Source organism: Nothoprocta perdicaria, unplaced genomic scaffold (assembly GCF_003342845.1).
Source record: "Nothoprocta perdicaria isolate Ctin4 unplaced genomic scaffold, notPer1 scaffold_11, whole genome shotgun sequence".
In the NCBI taxonomy this organism is placed as follows: domain Eukaryota; kingdom Metazoa; phylum Chordata; class Aves; order Tinamiformes; family Tinamidae; genus Nothoprocta; species Nothoprocta perdicaria.
In genome coordinates this window covers 5,380,123-5,403,208 of record NW_020454205.1, presented here as the reverse complement: position 1 = coordinate 5,403,208, position 23,086 = coordinate 5,380,123, and the positions used below count along the sequence as shown (strand labels likewise).

Below are 23,086 nucleotides of genomic sequence, written 5' to 3'. Positions count from 1 at the left end.
GCAACAAGCGTGGCGTTGTCAGGAAAGCACAGGTGACAACAAGCAGAGGGACACACACTCACACATCCACCCAGCTGTGGCCACTACTGTGTTCTGCAGGGGAAATAACAAGCGGCAGAACACACCTGTACCTCAGCAGCAAGGCTGCTGCTTCACAGGCTGATTCCTGTGTGCAGGAGGGAAAGAAGCAGGGACTCCCTGCCCGCTTTGTGTCGCTCGGTACCTTGGCCATCGCGTAGATCCGAGTGCTGGAGGGCTCCGCTAGCTCCTTCCGGAGGTCGAGGTTGGGCGGCCAGGCTTTTCCCAGGGGCAGGCGCGGGGTGAAGCCATCCACGGAAGGGTGACACATCCGCAGGGCCTTCTGGAAGCTCTCCTCAAAGGTGCGCCCGATGGCCATGACCTGCAAGGAGAGCCCTGCGCGTCACGGGCCACCCAGCCACAGACGGCTGCGGGTCTCGAGCGCAAACACAGAGCAAAGTGGCACACACGGGGGCTGCAGCCTTCAGGGCCCCTCCTCGAGGCAGCCGCGCTGGCTGTGCTGCAGACTGAGCCACAGCAGTCCCCGTTCTAGGTCTGGCTCTGCCCCTAAGCGGCGATGGGGAATTTCAGACAAGCAACTCTGTGCTTTGGTCTCCCCATCTGTAAAATAAAGGAAGTTGCTGCTCTCCTCTGTAAAATGCTCCCAAGAACTTTAGTAGAGGAAAGCATTAAGCAACAGCATGTGTGTAGTAATACAAAAAGACGTTTTTGTTTAACAACCCGTTATAGATGGAAACCCACAGTGGGGATTTTAGCGTTCAGAAGGAGAAATCTGTTCCTTTCCCTTTAAATTACATTTAATGATGATACTCCCCTATGAGGACAGTGTTAAAGATTACTCCTTTCTGGTAGAAAGCAACACTGGAGCCTCCCTCCTTCAAACTTGACACCACAGCTAATCAGAAAACAAGCCTTGCTGTGTGGAAAGCTGTGCAGGAACAGAGCCCTTTTTCAAATTCTTACATTTTTATTTCCCAGGGCAACGTAACCCTAACAGCTTCAAAATCTCAAACAGTGTTGAAAAGTGTCAGGGAAAAAAATAACATTGTTCTCTCTTTTCTCACAGCTCCACTACCCAGCACAACAGAGCGTAGGAGAAAAAAAAACAGGTCAGAGCAGACCATTCAATTAATAAAAATGCAGCAGGCACTGCAATCTGACTTCAGGTGCAGGCCCAGGGGGACTCCTGGGCCATACTAATAGAGATGGAGCTGCAAGGAGCTCCCTGCTTCAGAGATGCCCTGTCCTAGCGATATTAACCTCTTGCTGGCTGCCTCCACCAGAAACGAACTGCAGCTCTTGAGCTTCGCTCCCTCATCACACACCAGCCCAGGGCAGGGATGGAGCAGGACGGTCCAAGTGCTGATTTCTCCTGCATCTCCCCCTCTTCCTTCTAACCAGCTACTGTTGTTGGAAAATAGAGGGGCTTCCTCCAAGCTATGGAGTGGGACGGGGTCCCACACCAGTGATCCATCCCAAGCAGCACAGAGGTTTCATTGCAGGCTGCTGTTGTGATATCCAGCCCCTGGACAGGCAGCAATTGCTCCTGCAAATGCAACAGCCAGGAAGCATTCACAGCTGCTAGTGCCCAAGGCACCTGTATTTGGGAACCCCAGCTCTGCAGAACGTGGTGAGAACCTGTAAGCAGAGACAGGCCATTGAGGGGCTAGAAATCTGCATAAGCATTAAGTCACTGAAAAACACCTTATTGCTATTAAATGTACAAATTGCCGCAGGGAAACCAAGTTCTAATTAATCCTTTCAGCTGTGATGAGGGCTTGTTGTCTGCACAAGGTAGAATTGATGTTAGAGAGGTCTCATATGTCAAAATAATTTCATAGAATAGATACTTGAAAAGCATTAGGGGAAAAAAAGGCAGCCAACAAAACACACATTTAATTATTTTGCACTGGTTGATAATATGTAATTAACTAATCGCATGGATAATTTTGCACCTCCTAAAACTTGGTCTGAAAATGCTATTATTGTCTCAGACACCTTAAAAATGATCAGAGTTTAAAAGTCACACTGCCATGTTCCAGATATGAGACATAATCACCTTTTGAGAGCAGTAAGTCAAACTTCAGAGCAAGATTACATGTTGTGTTTCACTTTCAAGGGCAAAAGTATGCTGAAATTAGGCACACCATTTTAACAGGGACCAAAAATCATGGGAAATGAACATCACTGAAGATCTTAAAACCTGCAGTTCTAAAGCTATACTCTATTTAACCACAGCTGCAGAGCTCCAAACAAAGCATAAATCTGGGAGTCCTTTAGCGCACATTAAGAATGAAATCAACCTCAGGCGATCCAAAGTGGAATTTTTATTCCTTTAAAAAAGGTAACTGTTTATGAATCCATACCATGATGTCCAAGATCAGAATCCTAATGCATTCCAATTGAATATAGAGCTGGGCAAAACTCAGTTGAGCTGAATAAATGTCCTCAAAAGTCAGGTTTCCCAAGCAGTGTGGCTTATTTAAGCCCAGGAAATCAGATATTCTGCAGGTGTCCAAGAAAGAGAAATGACTTTCTCCAGTGATGGAAGGTAAAAGAAAGAGGACAGGTCTCTTACTCACCTCTCCCACACTTTTCATGGAGCTTCCTATCTGGTTGGAGGTACCCTGAAAACGGTCCAGATCCCAGCGGGGTATCTTGGTAACGACGTAATCCAGGCTGGGCTCAAAGCAGGCAGAGGTTTTTCCTGTCACCACGTTCTTGATTTCTGGTAGGGTGATGCCCAAGGCAATTTTGGCAGCGACGAAGGCCAGTGGGTACCTGCCATGGAGAGGAGGTAGAGAAGGGGAGAGAAAAACACCTGAATAGCATGGCTGGTGCTGCAAATGACAAGGAAGCTGCATAATCCTCTGAAATTGCTGTAATGAAATTATCTCCAAAGGTGAATTCTAACAGCCCCCTGTTCCCAGGAGATAGACTGCTAAGCATAGCTCATCTGAGAAACAAGACTGAGGCTTACTAAAAAAATGCATTCTTCATACCCCGAGACTAAAGGCAGGAAAAAGCTGTTAAGAAAAAAAATTAAAAATAAAGCAAGAGCCTTAAGCTGTGGCCCTAAAACCTAAGGTTCAGGACATTTGTTTGATTGCTGGCTTTTGATTTCCTCTCAATGTAGCTTCTTAACCACTCTGCCCTGCTTCCTTACATGTAAAATTAGAACTACAAATGGCTGAGTGGGTTACTTTTTTTTTTTTTTTTTTTAAACATTCTTACGGCCCTGCCAGGCTGGACTACACTTTGCACACAGCAAGGCCCCTGTTTGGTTGTATCCAGTCTACCAACAAGAGGCTAATTGCCAACAGTGCAAAGGACAGACTCATCCTTGAGGAGTCCACAAACCACACGATCCCAGCTGAGACAGAGGCATCTCGCACAGTTCCAGGGTACCAGCAGGAAAAGTGGTAACTGGTCTGTGAAGCTGAGATTGGCCAGGCTGGAGCAGAGGAAATGCAGCGAGTCCCTTGCAGAACTGCCTGTTGTTCTCATTTAGCTAAGTATGTCATTCCTCATAATTTCCAGTTGGCTGCAAAGGCCTCATCAGCAGGCAGACAAGTTACTTTATTCCAGTATAAGGAGGAAAAATCTCGTCTTGAAAAATTACCTACAATATTTCCTACATTTACTTCTTATGCCACGTACTCTTTCATGACCAGTACTGACAGCTGAGCCATTCTGATTATTATAAAGCACATGCTGCAAGAATGAGCAGAATCTGGTAGCACGAGGCACTGCATCAGTGGCATAAGAAACACTCCTCAGGCAAAAGCTGCTTTAACTAGGATACCACAAACATTCCCTTCTCCTCTTCCTCCTTCACTGAAACAAGGTATTTCAGGTAACAGTCACTGGCACAATCTGCAGGGAGTCTTTAGGTCTGTGAATCCAGACGCTGTACTAGATAACAAGCCAAAACCAACATGTTCTTTGGTACCTTCCCTTGCAGAGACAGTTGCTTCTCTCCAGACCCTATTCCTGTATTCCTATCCAAGCCAAGTTCAGTTGCTTAGGCTGCCTCCAGCCATGACAATCCACATGTTACAGCTCTGAGGAAACCCCACTGCTTCCGTCCCACCCAAAGAGAAATCAAGCTCTCAACACCAACTCCTCCGTAGCACAACTAGCTCCAGCACTTCCACCGCTATAAAGACCCTTCTTATTTTTCGAGAATTCCAAGTGTGGGTCAGATTAAACACATGAGGTGACAACCTTCTCAACACCATGGACAGTTGCAATGCTCAAGCACCACAACCCTTGAACATTTCCTACCCTAACTTAGAGGTCCCTACCTGAACCAGCTATCAGCAAAGCTGCTCTTGAAAACACACATTGTGCTGCACCCACAGCAAGCCCATCTAGACACCCAGAGGAACGTTTTGCTGCAAGTCTGTCACCCAAAAGAAAACAACCAAATGCCCACTGTCCACTGGCTCTCGTCTCCAGCCTGCTATTGCACTACAGTCACCACAAGAATTGAGAACTGCAAATTATAGAGATTAATTTGCACCTCTCAACACCATCTGCAAAGCGCAATTAAGAAGCCAATTTCTAAACAGCCTGTTCTGACCACCCTTATCTCGATTAGTTTATGATTAGCCAACAGAACAAAGGCAGCAGGCAATACCATTTGTGTCAGTCTGATAGACAGCTCATTAATAACCGTGTCCTCCAGGTCCCGGAGATGATTTGTGACCAACATACGGATAAACGGGATCCGCTCTGCAAGGACAGTTATTATGCACCCCTGCTTCTTCCTCTCCCCACAAGAGCTCTTTCATTTTCTGCAGTAATAGCATCAGCAGGTGGGAATGGATCTCAAGAGGTCACCAAGCTGTTCCTCCATCTCACAGCAGGACCAGCTCTCCCAAGGTCTTTCCTAGCAGATGCCAAGGTAAACTTTTCTTAGGAACAACCCACGCAGAGCTCCACCCCTGCCTGACACACTCCTCCCTAGCGAGGGCTTCACTCTTCCTTGCTGCAAAATAAACCTGAGCCTCTTTGTCTTAACTGTAGGGAGAGTAGACACAGGAAGGCTTCTTCCTTGCAGCTCCCATTTGCATATTTAAATAATACACTGATTCAAGGCCCTTGCCACAATTCTCCCCTGTGTTTCTTTTCTCTCCCCTCACCCTTTTCTATAAATATATATAATCTTACCCTGTTGCTTTGGATGCCAAAGCTGAACTTCTTGAGAGCCTGGCATTAACTTCAATGACGTAGTAGTCCAGGGAGGTTGGATGCAGCGCGAACTGGACATTGCACTCTCCCACGATGCCCAAATGCCGGACCACCTTGATGGCACGATCCCTCAGCAGCTGAAACTCCTCGTTACTGAGCGTCTGGCTTGGAGCCACTACAACAGAATCCCCTGTTTATCAAAATCGACAAGAGAAGGAAAGAGAAGCCCTTCAGTGACAGTAGGTGCTAGCCACGGAGGTCACTTTCCTTGCTACCCTATTCCCAGCAACAAAGTTAAACTGATGCTCCAATCGTGGGTGCAATGAGGGCACGGATAGAGCCCCAGCACTGGTTTTTGGAGAGGACTGGTTTTCTTGTGGAAAATGAAATCATAATCACAGGTTCAGCCTAGCAAAATCTGCCGTGAAATGTGAAAAAAGAAATGTTAGAACAGCTATTTGTGGTGAGCACCATGCTCCCAAGCCTACCTGTGTGGACTCCCATAGCATCAATGTTTTCCATATTGCAGACAGCAATACAGTTATCGGCAGCATCCCTCACAACTTCATACTCTATCTCCTTCCAGCCAACAACTGACTTTTCCACCAGAATTTGGTTAGTCATCGCAAATGCCTGGGGATATGTTAGAAAAGGAACAGTAAGGAAATCTTATTAGAACATGTTCTCATACACAAACTGCTGTGGCACCTCTCCAGACAACCCCAGACCAGCTCACACACACAAAAAATTAGCAAAGTTTATAGCATCGATGACAAGCACCTTTTAAAAAAAATATGCATTAACTTAATTTGAAAGGCATAGAAAATATTTATGTGATTAGATGGCAGAAAATAGCAGAAAACACATCAAGGCATTTGAGCTTGCAATGGCATATAAATAATGAATAAGAACATAAAAATATCTAAGGCTCCAGTCCTGCAACAGACATACTTGACTTTGTGCATGTGGGTGGACTTCAGGTGAATAACTGCAGAAAGCTAAATGATTGAGCAATGGGAAGTGCCAGAAAACACTGCTTAATTAACAGCACTAATAATGCTGCTTATCACTGGCCTAATAATCAGAAGCAAGACTCATGATTTATTCTTTAACTATTCTTGAAAGTGCTCCTCAGCACAGGAGACAAAAAAAATGAAAAATACAGTTAGTTAATACTCATTTACCAACAAAGTGAATAAATGGCCCTAATATTAGCAGACATAAAGCATTAATCACACTTGCTTAAAATCCTAGCAGGCAACAGGCACATTACCAATCCGTCCTTTACAAAACTTCTCTTTCTTAATGCTGCCCATAAATCAGCCTTCAGCCTCATCTCCCCTGCACAGCCTGCTCAAGCTGCAACCCAGACACTGCTCTTAGCTCAGGTGCTGCACTTGTAAAAAATAAAATAAAATAAAACCCTAAGCTAGAGGAGTGGTGCTTCACACATCCTACCCTCCAGTCCCATTCCTCAAAGAGCAGCTGACTCAGGAGACATCAACTCAAGGCCAGATTACTTAAATTGGCTGTGCTATGAGAAGACAAGCCTGCAGGTGATCAGTTATCTGAATTATACACCACGTCAGTCAGGCCCAAAGTCCAGGGTTTGAAAATCTGGTTCAGAGGAAGACTACAGATTGTCTCCTTAATTGAAGGGGAGAGAGCAGAGGTTCTGCTGAGCCATGGAACTGAGAGCCAAGGAGTCAAGCGAATGCACAAATACCCAAATTATTTTACATTGTAAATTATGAGATATTGGTCCTTATTCGAAATGCTGAAGTTCCTGTAGCACTATTTTTGAAGAACTTACATGGTAAAACAGAATTAGACTTTTAGTAGAAAAAGGGATGAATATTTTATTAAATATGAATTATACCATCCCTAAAATTTTACAGAAAATGCTTATAAAAAGAGTTATTACTTTATTTTTTCACAGAGAAATGGAGACACTCAAGCATTTTTATTTTTCCTGCTGAAGTATGAGTTTTCCTACTCAAAAATGTTTTGACATGAACCTTTCAGACAGCTACTCGGAGGGCCTCCGAGTAAAATCCTGCTTTTTGTGGATATAGACCATACGTAAGCTCGAGCACGCACAGTTCCCAACCCTAGCCATCAATCCTTAACACGGGGTGGGCTACTGGGTCCACCACCTCTTCCCTGTTCTTGTCCATCTTATTCCTGAGACCTCCTGGGACAGATATTGCCCAAACAGGTATTTTTTTCAGCATTGTGCACACTGAGCCCAAAATCTGTTAGCATGACAGCAGTACAGGGGAGAATAAAAAAATAATTCTCACTGCCCTCTTCTTGCTGGCATCAGCAGTTTCTTTCTAGACATTCAGGAAGGATTAAGAACCAGATAGCTGGGGTTTTTAAAGGAAATCTGAGGGTTTTTTTCCCCCCCCTCACAGAAATCAAGCTTCCTTCCCAGCAATTACCTGTTGTTTCTTAGCCAAAGACAGCTTGCAATTTTGAAATATTGTCCTGTTAAATCTCCGCATGAGTTTTGGACCCAGCAAAAACATCACATTTACACAACAAGGCCTGAAGCTTCCTAGCTTTTCTGTCCCCAATGTTATGTTATCACTGAGCTCTTTAGAGGTTTCCACATTCTTAGCATCTTTCACACATCATTCACTCCTGAAAGCAAGTGAAGGAGTCTACTAATGTTGGAGGGCAGACAAATATAAGTTATATAAGGTACAAATAAAGGCACACTGCTTGTAGCCCCACTGTTTGCAATTATTAAAAGAATATCTAAAAGTCAGAGGTCCTGACTCCATTCCTGGGGTTTGCAATTGCAGACCAACCTTGATACCAAGCTCCAGCAGACTTTCCTTATCGTGACATATGCCTGATCCCAGACCACCAAGTGCATACGCAGAACGTATCATGACAGGGTAGCTGATCTTTTCGGCAGCCTTCAGAGCATCTTCCACCTTAAAGCAGATGGGAAGAGGTTTCAAAGGCAATGGTAACAACTAGGCTGAAGAGAGTCTTAAACTACCTTTGCTTATTTGACTGGAAAGCCCATCAGTAAGACGCTATATTGTCTGAAATGACATGAAAAAGAATTAACTCAGCTTTGTAACCTTGCTTTGTTCCTACAAGAAGCAGAAAATAGAAGCATAGACACTGGGAAGTGATTTCTGTTAAGTTACATGTCAACTTTCCTGCTGACTTCCCAAGGAAATGTCCTTACCTCCTCTGTCTTCTATGCATGAAATAACCCCTCCAACAGACATCTTGGTTTAACAGTTTCCTCCCAGCTCAAATGGGCCTACCCACTGAACCAATTACTTTTTCACTCTTTCATCTTCACGAGGGATTTCAGTACTGCTGATTCTGAGGACCTGAAATCTTAAGCCTCTACAGCTTGCATAAGATTTAAAAAAAAAGTAGCCACTGAAGTGGGGTGTGTGTGTGTGTATATATTTGTACTGCAGGAGATATGTGTTACCAGTCTAATTTATTTTTCTTGTCAGTGGCTAAATTAATTTATACTTTCAAGCGCTTAATTTCATTTTCACCCATTCTAAATCACTGTGAGTCAACATCAATCATGAGTTTGGAGTGATGAAAGTATCCAAGCTACAGTGTTCACCGCTGTACTAAGCATTCAAACAAAACTATATGTACATATATATTTAAGATAGGTCAAATAGGTAACCACATTTTCAAAATTGTCTGATTTACCGACTCCACTGCAAAGCTAGGAGCAATCTTTTCATTCAGTTCAGTCAGTCTGTCAGAAAAGAGCTGTCTATCCTCTGTAGCCATGATGGATTCAACTGATGTACCTAGGACCTTCACGCCGTACTCCCGCAGCACTCCTTGCTTGAAAAGTTCCACTCCTGCAGCATAAGCAAAGACAGAGCTCTGATGACTGAAGGTGAAGGAAGAAGAAAGTATCCGGAAGATATAAACCACAAAGCGAAAGTTTCTGGCCCGCAGTTTGTAAGACCTGGCACTGGCAGTGAAGTCACTGTTTTAAGTCACTGTTTACCATCTGCAATCCAAAACAGATTCGTATTTCTGGATACAGTTGCAAGAAGCTAAATGCAATTAACTTTTCATCTGGGTCTCTGCCTCAAATTGTTCACTCATCAGATCAGTGTTTATAGCTGGAATATCCCCAATCCAAATACAATACCACAGGCATAAAGTGCAAAGCAAAACATCCGAATCCATTTTAAATATCACAAGCAGTCATTAGATACTATGTTTGACCCACAGCCACATCTCTGCCCATTCCCTGTGGCAACTCGGAGAGCGTATCAGGCACACAGCTCTTACATGTCTATAGAAATCAAGTCTGCTGAACTGCGTGGTGAGAGCAGACTCAGCTGCAAGGAGAGGCCAGGGCACCTACTCTGCACCCACCGCAGTTGAGAGCTGTCTGGCCACCCATGCCCAGAATTAATCCATCGGGTTGCTCAGCCTTGATGACCTCCGTGACAAAGTGCGGGGTGATGGGGAGGAAGTAGACGGCATCAGCCTGCTTCGGGCCTGTCTCGTTGGTCTGCACCGAGRCGATATTGGGATTCATGAGGATGACTTTCACACCTTCTTCCTGAAAAAGCAAAAGTCTGTGTTAAATTTAGGCATACGTGTTAAAAAGAGATAACAGCATTATCTGTAGCACGGAGAAATGGCCTTCAACAAGGCTAGGGCAAAAGTTTAAGGCCGAAGAGAGACTATCAGAGTATTACTGGGTAATGAAGAAGTTAACCAAGTTCTCCTAAGAATGATGAGACTAAAATGTGGCCAAGCTTAAAAATACATGTCAAACTCAGATTATGCACTACTGCTTTAAGGAAAGGTGCACTAGGAAGTAAAAAGTCTGTAGCCTGATTTTATGGTAAGTCATTCTCATCCTCAACTTACAAGACAGGAAACTTCTACAAAGAAGCAAATCCTTTGTAAATGGTCCTAACTAGAGATGCAACATATTTTAACACAAAGATTTACTATATGGAAAGAGATAGTAAGAAATGAGAACAGAAGCTTTTAGAACAGACAGGAACTGTGATGAAAAATGACAAAAAAAAAGAAATAAGGCAGGAGGAGGGTTGGTAAGCTGAAGATGCTCCTCAAGCAAATGCTTATGGGAGCATTACTAGGACCTGTAAAGAACTTGCTACTTCCCCTCAGTCCACAAACAATATGAAAACACCACAGGATTTTTCTGTTTGGATCAAATTTGGGATTATTTAATCAACTGTTTGCGAGAAGAAATATGTAACTCAGCTGGAGCAGTGGGACTCTTGCACAATGTTCTCTCTGCCTACTAAGTTCAGACACTGAATGACATTTCTTCATTTTTCTTTGATAACCTAAAATACCACTTTAAAAACTGGTCTTAAATTTGTGGTACTTTCTCACGGAAAGTTGGATTTTTTTTCACTGAAAAGTACTTTCCTTGAATGCATGTGGAGCAGGGCAGGAAAAGAAGAGATCAAACTGTTATAGAAAATACCAGTATTTCAGAGAAATCGCCCCAAACAGAACTATTTTCACAGCAGTGCATAGGAAGGATAGTTTTCCGAGTAAAACAGCTTCCTCTGATGAATGTTCTCAAAAATTCATGGTTATATACCCTAAGGACCCGCTGGCAGTGATGAGGAAGGTGATTAATGAGCAGAATTAATGCCCACTGTGCCAAGAGAAACACTTTTTATTGATACTACATCATGCCCGTTTGTTTGGGGTGCTGGATTTTAATCCAGAAGGAAGATTTCCATGGACAAACTTCTGCCTTTGTGTAATACCCAACCTGTACTGAGAAGAGTTGGGAGAATCCCCAAAGCAAGCAACCAAGAAAGGTTTTCACGTGACATGAGTCGGTCTCCGCTATCCTGAGATGCTTCCAGGGCCAGTTCGTCTTGGGATGCTCCTGCCTCTCATGCAAGTTCTTGCAAATACTCCCCCACTGACCGGGGAGGCCCAGCTCCATGAGGCTTTTCCTCTTAAAAAGAGACACCCACATAACTGTGTAGCACTAAATGCAAACAACAGCACTTGTCTTTCAATGCACCAAGGTCTAATGGAGTAGGAAGAGCAGAAATCAGCAGACCGTAGCAATAAGAAACAATATTGATTCTTTAAAAGAGGGAAAAAATAGAAAGTGTAAGGAAAAAGCAACCTCTTGCCTCCCATGAAGTGTCCCCATTGCCTCCCATCCCTCTTGTGCAGCTTTTCCCTGGCAGCCACTGCCCGCCTGCCTCTCCCGCTGGCAGGGTCGGGAAGAGCCAGGGCTGCAGCTGGGGAGCTGAGGAGCCTGCAGGGCAGAGCAGCTGCCTGGGGGCCGCAGGAAGGAAAGGGGCACCGTGAAAGGTCAAGCTAGGGAGATTCATCACAAAAAAACCCTCTTCACATTCTAGAAACCAAAGCTGAGTTTGAAGGACAAAAGAGAAAACAAGGGTAAGAGAGAGGCCCTTCTAGCAGCTCCTATCTGCGCTCACCAGCTCCACCACCATCCACTTCTAATTCGCTCTTGTCTTCCTGATGTTGTGGCCACTTCCAACTAGTAGCTTGCACCATCAGTACAGGGCACAAAGCACACACAATGCCAGATGAGTTGTGAGATGGAGTTTCAAACCTGATCTACCCCAGATGAAGATTACCCTTTGCCAACGGCATGCAGAGACCCATCGTGCGCATCGTGTACGCAGGAGGCTGCAAGCAGGACACACAGGGACTTCCTCATAAGCATGTATTTTTCAGGCACATGCAGAAACACACAGACATTTCTGTTCATCCCAGTAAATGTTTCTCTCTCGAGTCTTCAGAAAAAGAGCAGAAACTGGACAGCAAGTTTACCACACAAAAACACATCCCCAGGAAAAAAATTGTTAATTCCTTTTAAGATTATGAATTTATTCTGGAAACGAAGCTTGGAATATACAAAAATGTTTATCCTATATAAAATAAAAATCATACACAACATTCACAAAGACTGAGGTTCAGCCTTTCTCAGTATCCAGCCATGCAGTGTGCGTCTGGACACCACAAAAGTTTCAGTAATTCCAGCTCAGATGCTGCTGACCAGGTTTCTCTTCACTTACATTCATTCAATCAGAGCACTGGACAACATGACAAGCCAGGAGCAAGCAGGCATCCACCATGAATAACAAACTGCTTCAAGACTGCAACATAAACTCCAGAAAAAATTTCTCTGCTAGGTAAGTCTTGAGTAGTTTACTCAGACCATTCAAGCAACAAATTCCCAAACAGAAGAAACTAGTTAGATTTACTGACAGGCACTAATTCTCACCAACTTCCCTGCCCCCGTGAGAGCTGAATGTAGCAGCGACAGCAGCTACAAGAAGGGAAAGTAAATTAAATCAAAGCAGATGAACGTTTTCAGAGTATCCTCTCACCTTCATGGCTTTCACAGCCTGGGATCCAGAATAATCAAACTCCCCTGCCTGACCGATCGACAGACCCCCAGATCCTAGGAGGAGAACTTTGGAGACCTGCAAGTGTGAAATGGCATGAAACAGTCAGCATGTTTCCCACAGGGGTGGGAATGACACAGAACAACTTCAAATTATAAAAAAGCAACTTTCAAAAGGGAAGACAGGTCGCATTCAAAACACTGCAGTTTTACTTCCAAGAATATTTCTGCTCAACCTCCCCCCTGCGTATCTGGTTAGAGAAGTACATGAGTTATGCATAAGGCATACAGTAAATGTGTTAACTGTATCACATGCTCATAAACAACCGTGCCTCGGTCTGGCTGCCCATGAAGTCCAGCTGCTTTCTTAGATAGCAAAACTGTATGAAATTCATCTCATACTAGGAATTCCAGACACATTTGCTAAGCAACAGAGCCTCAGCATTAAGCTGCTGGCAAACTCCCATGGCCAGATTATCCCAGGACACCTCAGAGCGAGGAGAGCTCCTTTCCGGGGTGAACTGAAGCAAAATATACAAAGCATCAGATCTTAAAATCCCTCGAAAGAAAGGTAGTTAATAACACAAGAGAGACCTGATAACTATACGACAGGTAGAAAGAACTAACAGCTTTTCTATAATAGCCTTGTCTCTGGCATTGCTGGCCAGGTTTTTATGTGATGTGTTTTGTATCCTGTGCTCAGTAGGATTTAACAGCTTCTGGCCTAACTGAGAGGCAGGAATGATGAGTACCTGTACACTGACCTCTACTCTGGAAGCTGCTGCTCCGGCCTGGGGCACGACCGATGCGATGGTAGTGCCTTTCTCCTTCTTAATCAGCGACATAAATGAATCAAAGAGAAACTAGGAAAAACACAAACACTTGTATTTAATCCCCAAAGTAAAACTAAGTAACACCAAGCAAAGAAGGCTAAAACACAGCATTTGTGAGCTAAAGTCATCAGCTTTGCTCTGCTACCTATAGGAGGTATATTTACACCATCAGAGAAGAGGGGAATCATATCTGAGGTATATTTAATGATTTCTGACATATCTGACAAAGCTGCATTCGAGAAATTGCGGTCGCATCAGGGAAAAAACACATATAAATCATGTTTGTGTGCTCTGCTTGTACACAGCTGACTGCATAATAAATGCCTATGCACTCAAAGTTAAAAATCAGAAGACCATACACTTAACTCGACCAAGGGAACTACATGGAACAGAGCCTGCTATGGAGCTGGGATCCAAACAGTTGTGCAGCTGCGGTGCTGAATCAGTACTGCCCTCCAGAGGGGAGACCAGAGCAGATGGAAGAAAACTCCTCTCCAGCTTCCATCCACCCTGCCTGCCTCAGAGGATGCCGTGTGACCCTCCCTGGTCCACAGGCAGCCACAGGAGAGGCTCCAGCTGCCCCCAAAAGCACTTGCAGAGCTTCTGCCCGTGCACCTCCCGAGGGAGACAGGAGCACAGATGAGCATGGCGAGTCTAGCAGGACTGGCAGGATGTCTCCCAAACCCCTCTGAGCAGGGGACATGCACAAGGGCTTGAAAAATACACAATTGAGGTCAAATTTAAAGCAATTCCAAATCACAAGTCAAACAGACTGGCAGAAAACTTCTTGATATCTAGAGATTTACTTGGAGGTTTAATCAACAGTATCAAATTAAGACTAAAATCAATCATTTCTAAGTATTCTTCAAGCTTGCTTACTCAAGAAATGCTAAATAGTGTATTTATGTTCAGACATGCCTTCCCTGCCTTGCACATCCCCTGCTGCTGCTTAGTCATACCCTGTGACTACACGAGCGGGGCTATAGAATTTGTGCGAAGTCACAGATGGGGGATTAAAATTTCATTTCACTTAGGAGAACAAGAGTGAGGAAGTGTGAATCCATTTGCATAACTCTACAGTAATTATTAAATTTGAAACTGGAACTAAATTGTATTAGAAAGTCAATGATTTTATTACAAAGCATCTGGCTAGTATTTTTTTTTTTCGTAAGAAGGATTTTTTTCTCCCCTTTTGTAACCACTCCAGGTACAAGAGATTTGAGCCTGATCCTGCAAAGGCTTCAACACTTCAGTAACTTCCAACACACAAATAATCCCACCAGGACTCAGAGCATGCAAGTCATACGAATGGAATCATTGATCCAGAGCACACAGAAGTCAATAGACACCTTGCTGCTGCTTATAATTAGCAGTGGATCAAGCTAAGCAGCCACGAGCCCATGCCTGGCTGGGCCCCTTTTAGGATTTAGATTTAGGCTTGTCACCATATAAAGGCTTTTCACCTTAGCTAGTGTGTGTCTATAGTCTCCGAGCCATCTCAAAGCAAAGCCAGATAAATCCTGTACTGTACCTCTGTGTCTGTTGGCCCTGGTTTTGCCTCTGGGTAGAACTGCGCTGTGAAAATTGGTTTGGTCTCATGCATAATTCCCTGCAGAAGCAAACACAATCGTCTTAGACACCTCCTTGCTCATGGGCAAGAGAACAGAAAAGAAGAATTACCCCTGTATGGGGCTATGGGATACTGCTTCCTATCTGCACTTTTTCAGTTGTGAACCTCCAGAGACCAAGACTGTGGGGTTTGTTTTTTTGGGGTTTTGGTGGACAGAAAGGGGTTGTTTGGGGCTTTTGTCGGTATTTCATTTATTTGTTCTGCTTATTTAGCGTAGGATATTTGACAAGAAGCCTCTATCTTACATCTTCCAAGAGGCAAATCGACCCCCTTCTACTAGTCAAAGGCAGAAGTTTAATTCCTGACCTCTAGTTTTTGGAATTCTACTTATGTTAACTGACCATATCCAACTGTAACAATTCTCATTTTCTACGCCAGGCTACAAAGAGCCCAACACAAGACAGTGGATACGATAGTGTCCCTGTGCCACAAATCCTGAAGACAAGGATAATGGAATGAGGACCACTAACAGTAAGGAAAAGATGAAGTAAACAGAGTAGCTCTGCCAAGGGAAATCATGAGGTCATTGTCATAATCTAACACTTTGGGGTACTTTCTTTTGGGTTTTACTTCAACTCCCTTGGAGCTGCAAGGCAAGTCCTCAAGCAAAAGACCAGATCATTAAGATTAGATTGGATGACTAGGTGCAAACCCACAGTAAGTTTCCAGGGGATGAAATAAAGGGGGGGAAGTGGGGGGGAAATCTTCACTTTAAGGGCTGTGGTAGGTAGGGATCCAGAAGCCACGTGCTCACTTCGTTTGTTTGATCATTGGCATTCACAAAAAGAGGTGTCCAGCCCGGCGGGAGGGTAGAGCTGTCGATGGCAAAACTGTGGTTCTGAGCAGTGACGACTGCCCGTCCGTTCAGCACATTCACAACTGGCTGGTTCTGCCCTCTGAAAGGGAAGGGGGGAAAGGAAAAAGTGGAAGGAGAGGCGAATTGATGCAGGATGTGTCCCAATGTCAGTTACCTACAGCCGATCACAGGGGGGAACCCACAGCAGTTCCCTGCTAGATGTGCAGTACCAGTAGCCTCTCAAAGGGATACATTCTAGAAGAAACTTGGCTATCCTTCAGTTTGATGGGGACAAATTATAACAAATACTTCCACAGTTCCCCCCAAAAAACAGAGCACAACATGGCAGTTTAAATTTAAGGCAAGAAAAATGCCAGGAATGAATAAGTAACGTTACTACTACATTAGCTTCTTGTAAGGCAGCTCAGGAGCCAAGTATGGCTGCTCTGGGGCATTCCAGAGTGCGGAGCCCTGCGCTGTTGCTGCTGTACCTGTTGGCCATCTGCATCCTGTAGCAAGTAGCTCCAGCTGCTATTCCAGTGATTAAATTGCCCATGCTGATCCCAAACAAGGGCTCCAGGCGATCGCTCTCCAGGATCTAAAACAAAAAGGTTTCCATGAGGTAGTGAAGTGACTCTGCCCAGCAATCCCAGCATAAACCGTGCAGTAGGTCCATCTCTACTGCAGTTCCCTCAAAGAAGTCACCTGGGCCTGGGAAAAGACTGAAGGCAAGGTGGCAAATCCACATGGATGCAAGTTTCCTTCTCTCCTCCCTTTCAAAGGGAAACCTCTGAGCACAGCCCAATGTCTCAGTCTATTCAAGGTGAACCAATGATGACAAATTTTATCAGGGCATTCAGTGCATGACATGATTTCAAACGGAAGGAACTGTGAAAACAGGGCAGCTTTTTCACAAGCTGACAGCAGTGCTGAATGAGCACTAGATACTTAAGGGCATTGATAAAATGATGATACTCATTTTCATGAGGGTCTGCACAGTTGTACTGCAACCACTGGACTGGAGACCTAACTCTCAGTAGACAGACATGAGGAACGTAGAAAGCAAATGAACTGGCTACATTGTCCAAAACATCCTAGTAAAAACAACTGTTTAGATTTCAGATACATAAATAAATGGAAATAAGAAAACTGGCCTGTGTTTCTCATGCTGTACCTTTCTAACGTTCTGAATCACCTCCTGGGCCTTCATTGGATCCCCTGGACCTCCAGAAATTAAGAGCCCATCATACTCCATGCTGGTGAAATCATGGTCCCATGGCACCAAATGCACTTCTGCACCTCGCTGGGAGAGAAGCAAGAGGGGAACAAGCAATACATGAAGCAGGAGAACAAATTAATTTGAGTCTGGAGGCTGCATCTCTGATATTCCACAAAGGCTGAGATCAGATTTCAGACTTTCCTTCCTTAGGGATAATAATGAGGCTCATCTCTACTATCTGTCCAGATTATTTTCACAAGATGGTTAAGGACCTGGTATCTGAATCTTGTCAGTGACTGTCAGGTTTGAAATCTATTAATGGGGCCAAAACTTATTAATGAAACACTAAAACATACACACAAAATGGTTGGTTTCCTTTAACACGGGGAACTGCTAACAAATTCTAACTGCTAACTTAGGATCTGGCAGCCCTAAGATTGTGCCTTGTCTCTTAAGTTCACCCTCTAGTTCTTCTGGTGGCCAAAAGGCTGCCTCAGCACTCACTGCCTCAGGTATGACATATCTAGCTCAGGAAACATTAGTCAGTCCTCAGGAATCATCCCCAACTTATACTCCATGTTAGGGGAGAATCTGCTACTCGGATGACTATATCCAGGTAGAAAGAAGGCCCAGTGAGCACATGCACGAGACAAGGCTCAGAGCAAAGCAGAGATGCAGGGTATAAAGCACCCACCTACCTTTACTAGCAGACGGATAATGTTGTGCTTCAACCCACAGTCAACAGCTACCACTTTAACTGGATTCCCTCTACCATATATTTTGATTTCCTGTCAGTAGGAAGAGAAAAGAGACAGACTAGGTTGTAAATGACAGATTATCCCTCTCAGACACAAGGAAGGGCAGCAGACTGACTGTTCGGTAATACGAAACAACTGGTGCTCAGCAACCAAGGGAATCTCTAGAAGCACCAACCATTAATGCTTCCTTGATTTTTCCATGAAAGTGGAAGCTTTAATGCTGGTTTATATGTGCATATACACATAAGCTGCAACCAGGGACTACCTGCCTCAGTGCCAAATCTGGACCACCGGACTTTGTACAGCCCCTTGTTGCAACAAGACCACAAAATGGGGAAGAAAAACCCTACTGTATGTTACACAGGCCTTGGCACTGCAACACGGATACATTCAATGACAGCTGTAGTACTGATGCAGCATGATTTATAGATAGCTTCTTCCTGAAGAATGGAGAGCTATTTATTTGTTATGTAACTGCAGTTAGCATGAGGGGGTTTGGGTTTTTTTTAACACTAAGTAATTCCCTTTTAATCAGCTTTCTCAACACCTCTGTTTCACAGCTGGGCTGCCTTATGAAGAGATGCTAAACTCCACGGCTATTCTGCCTGGTGCTACACAACCACCTTTTCACAGAAGGAATCCCAACACCTTAGTCTGTTTTCAAATCCAAAGCCCTCTGGAATCACTCAAAAAAATTTGAGCCTGAACACAGACTGTGACCATAATCTTCCTTGAATTTTATTTAAGGGGAACAACTGGAAAAAAATTTTTTTGGTCTGGAAATATTCTCCTATATACTTGTTCTCTGTATGCCCAATAAATCTTGATCCTGTCATTGTAACAGACGATGCCTGGCCGGTACACAGCACTACCCAGACTACACAAGATCAACACAGCTCATTTAACAACTTCAACACAGCACCTTGGGAGCCACAGAGATTCAAGGAAGATGATATTGTGGTCACAGCCCTCTAAAGATCTAAAAAGACATAGTTTAGAATAGGTCCCTGAACTGTTTGTTTGGGCAAAATGGATGATTTGGAGGGCAAATGGAGAGCAGTTAATATCCGGAGTATACAGCATTGGGACTAGAGAAGTTCTCACCTTGGTTGACACTTCTGCAATTAAGTTCTGCTTATTTGGGTCTGTAAACTCCACAGGTTGACCTTCAAATTCAATCTTCCCAAGTACGGTGCCCTGTAGAAATACAGCAGTAAACAGCTAAGCATGAGCAAAGCAGCAGCTGTGAATACTAGGGCAGGTGCTGACAGGCACAGGAACTCGAACAGCTGCTTGGTGATGGTTTCTTGACAGCTTATAACCACTTTCTGCTTCCTCGGAAGTTTATAAGTTTTCCTTGGTATCAGAAAGCTGTTTAAACATCCTTCATTTGGGAAAGAGGCACTGCCAGCAGTAAAAGCTGTTAAGAGGCAGTTTGGCAAGCTATCTAATAACAGGAAAATGGGTTGCCTTCCAGGAGGATCAAAATTCAGCTCCCCACATCCCCATTTTGTAGGTCTGGGTGCAATCCACAAGGGAGCTTGCAACTTTTTGACTTTGGAAACCTCCTGTGAGGTCTTCAGCCACCCACTGTGGATGGCTGAGAGGCAGCAGAGAAAAAGCCATATGAAAAAGCTGTGTGGGAGGAAGGTCACTGCAACTGTTTGCTGAATGAATTATTAAAACACACTGTGAAAAGGCTCTGCTCTTGGCTGTTCTTACCACAGAAGCCAGGACACCCCTGCTCAGCTGCCTGCATTGGCCAGGAAGAAGGTAGAAGGTTCATGGAAGGAAGACAAGCAGGTAGAAGTTGGAACTGGAAGGAGCAAAGGCGTAGGAAAAGAGACAACAAGCTCCAAAGCATCTTGTTGTGATCCTAGGAAGGAAATATTTCCTTCTCATGGTAATATTCTTTACCCTAACCTGGTGCTTGGTCATACCTCAAATATCCTTAACACTTCCCTAAGGCAAGAAAGACCCAGGACCTTAGATTTTCATATGTGCTGCTAGGGTTAAGTTTTAAAGGCAGCACATCTCCCCTAGGCTGCTTTGTGGGGAAGAGTTGAGAAGGCCACTGTCCCCTGGAAAAGGCTCCGCTCCCGGGAGCCACAGGAACTGCCCCTTGGCAACCTGCCCCACAAACGCCCATGACAAGACCCGCTGGCTTACTTTGGCACTGGGTTACACAGTAAAACAGCACCTTGCAATTGCCCTTAGAATGCAACCTAACAAGTTACTGCTGATTTATGCATTGATCACAATGAAACTGTTCTCATCCCCAAAAGGGCAGGAGGCAAAATATTGTTTGCTAGGTCCCCACTCTAGCTCCCCCACCAAAAACAAACCAAAAATCTGACCAAGAAGACTGGGAGAAAAGGCTACATTAAACATCATTTAGGAATAACAAAAATACTAGCCACAGTACCAGTACAATAGCCCTTAGTGCCATAAACTTCCTGCTAAGCTACTGGATAAATACTGTAAGCATATTTAGTTTGGATGAAAGCAATGATGAACCATTAAATAGCATCTATCAAAAAAAGAAGAAAACATATTGCCATTCTCCGGTGTAATAAACCACTTATCTGCTGTCTAAGGGCCAGAAAATCTCCAACCTTCCCATAAGAATTCCCTTCTACAAATATTCTTCTATTCAAGCTGGGTCATTCATATTTTATTCTGTGGAATGAATGTGGGTGTGGGTTTGGACTGCAGATTGCAAATTGATCACCTAAACAAAATGGAAAAGAGCAACTTCAAATAATCCTCTATAAGAGAGCAGCCCCTGAGGCACAACAATTTATATGCAGAGTGGCTTTGATCATTGTTTTAGTCAGTGTAAAGTGTACCTTAACATTAACCTCCATTCAGTAACATAATCCTGCATATGTCCTTCAATTGTCAGCTCTCAGGAATCAGGCAGAAATAATGACTATTAAAAAATAACAAAAGGCTTCAGGGAAGGAAAATTGGCCTGAGTTAGTAATCCAGTTTAGGTCAATGTAAGCATTCCTTTATGTCTCTGAGGAGCAGAGGAGTTTCTGTTGAATAGAGGTGGTGTTGCCTACAAACTAATATGCAAAACAATCCCACAGAAGTGTTGCTGCCTCTGGCTGTTTACACACCTACCTGAGACCGACCATTTAAATCAGCTTGTGCTGGTTCACTGGCTTAGAAGAGGAAATCCAGCACAGAGCCAAGGAAGAGGGGGATCATCGGGATGCAAACAGTGCCACGGCTGCCCACAGGGCACAGGGATCTGAACAGCACCCGAGGCCAAGGCAACCCAGCCGCCAGCATCGTCACCCCAGGCTTGCTGCAGTGTCAGAAAAAGGGTCCCATAATGACAAGTTTAATGCACCTGGATCAAGGAAGGGGGATCATACCTTGTCCCGGATCAATTTGGAGAGCATCCTGGTATCAATCCCATACAGAGCAGGCACCTACACAAAACATTAGACAAGAGCAAGTTAGAGAACTAGTAACCCCTCATTCCTCCCCATTCTCACTCATATGTCTTGGTTCTCCAAATCTTCTTGTGTCTGCATTGAAAACATTTGGGGGAAAAAAAGGCTCATGCTGCAACTCCTTCCTCATTTTTGAGCCCTATTTTTGCCTTATTCCTAAGCATCCACCCCTCCCAGCTGTCAGTGCACACTTTGCTGCTACATCCTTAATTCTCTCAGGTTCAAACCAGTGGGGTTTTGGCAAAAAACAATTTTTGGGGGGTTGAGATCGTGGCAACCACTCGGAACAGCAATAGCGGGAAATAACTTTGCATCTTGAAAAAGAAAATGGATGAAGAACCAGAGATTTGTGAAACACAAGATGAACCCAAAACTGACAAAAGCCAGTCAGAGGAGAGGCATGGTTAGCAGCACAAAGCCAGCAGTTCTGCCCCCTGGTCCCACCTTCACAGGTCTGTCCATAAAGCAGCTACTGCTGCATCTCTCACCTTCTCCTCCTGCAGCCACTCGCCCAGGCTCCTAGCAGCCTGCCAGTGACTGTACTCACTGCTGTAATCCAGCACCACCAAACCTGAGACCTGCAGAGAGAAGAAACTGCCTTTTGCACCGAAGGTTCACTCCATGCTTGCCCCAGACCTTCTGAGAAAGCACATTTTGTTAGAAAGGTTAAATTTAAGCCAGTGTTTTACTTTAAAATAATGCTTTTCACTTGAAAGCGACATTTCTCTTCAAAAGGCAACTGCATTTTCCAGTGGCATTAGCAGTTTATAAAGGAGCCACGTCACCTCAGGATGGATAAAGCATTTCACTGGCACTGTGATTACATGACTATGCTTCATTTTTCAGAGCTGCCACTGCTATATGGGGGGTGTTCTCCTGCCCCAAGCCAGTGCTCCCGTGGCAAATAGATACGATAGCATAGAGAGACCTCCCCTCTTCTTTATGGCCACGTCACACATGGTGCCATCACAGGTGGCTTTGCAGTACAGAAATGGGCTCCTCAGATGTTCTGACAAATTGCCCTTTTGGAACACACACTTAACTTTCATAGTAACTTTTTTGCAGTAACTTTTGATCTTTACTTAAATTTTGCTTATACTGTTGTTTTAATCTTTTGTAGAAGGAAAGAACAGCTCTAGCACTACATCCTCTACTTGAATGTCTGTTCATCTGATATGGTACAATACCCAGCCCTCACTGCACTGACATCTTTTAATGCCAGAATGGGCCAGGAAACCCCTTGATTTATTATATGCTGCCAGTTGGGTCAGGAAGGGCTGTAGAGACCAGAGATGTGATTCAGTCCACCAAGAGAAGACTCCTGGGGTCACACAGGTTCCAGCACAGCCTAAGTGTTCATTGCAATTTTTAGATGCACAGATGCACATGCAACTCTGTCTTTTTACCTTGATTCCATCAGACTCAAGGAACCTGTTGAGGCCCATTTCATCCAAAGCAGCCGTGTCAGGTACCCCACCATTCCCAACTACAGGGTTGGCTAGTGTAAGGATCTGTCCTTTGTAGCTGGGATCTGTCAAGGCTTCAGTGTATCTAGGTAAAGAAGAAAGGCAAAGGAGAGAGGAAAATAAGAGAGCAAATAAGTAAATATAAAACAGGCCTGAATTTCCATAACAGAAAGATAGAAGCAGAGTTTATGTCATAAGTTTCAATTATGTTTAAGCACCTGCCTGAATATTCTGCCAATAAGGGCAGATCCGTAAGTTTGGTTGAACACATTGTATT

The 23,086-nt window shown here is 44.2% G+C and overlaps 1 protein-coding gene across 1 annotated transcript in view; it reads right to left on the bottom strand.

Moving 5' to 3' along the window:
- CPS1 (carbamoyl-phosphate synthase 1) overlaps positions 1-23,086 on the bottom strand; it is a 76,439-nt gene that overhangs the window by 40,414 nt on the left and 12,939 nt on the right. Inside the window, exons 4-21 of the mRNA XM_026049063.1 lie at positions 22,750-22,894; positions 21,832-21,921; positions 21,263-21,319; positions 18,981-19,073; positions 17,817-17,906; positions 17,074-17,202; positions 16,391-16,497; positions 15,858-15,999; positions 15,005-15,082; positions 13,405-13,503; positions 12,624-12,719; positions 9,625-9,814; positions 8,938-9,095; positions 8,052-8,180; positions 5,724-5,868; positions 5,215-5,425; positions 2,622-2,820; positions 224-400 (exon numbers count right to left, since the gene is read on the bottom strand). Coding sequence (XP_025904848.1) covers positions 224-400; positions 2,622-2,820; positions 5,215-5,425; positions 5,724-5,868; positions 8,052-8,180; positions 8,938-9,095; positions 9,625-9,814; positions 12,624-12,719; positions 13,405-13,503; positions 15,005-15,082; positions 15,858-15,999; positions 16,391-16,497; positions 17,074-17,202; positions 17,817-17,906; positions 18,981-19,073; positions 21,263-21,319; positions 21,832-21,921; positions 22,750-22,894 — 2,335 coding nt within the window. The remainder of the gene's footprint in view (positions 1-223; positions 401-2,621; positions 2,821-5,214; positions 5,426-5,723; positions 5,869-8,051; positions 8,181-8,937; positions 9,096-9,624; positions 9,815-12,623; positions 12,720-13,404; positions 13,504-15,004; positions 15,083-15,857; positions 16,000-16,390; positions 16,498-17,073; positions 17,203-17,816; positions 17,907-18,980; positions 19,074-21,262; positions 21,320-21,831; positions 21,922-22,749; positions 22,895-23,086) is intronic.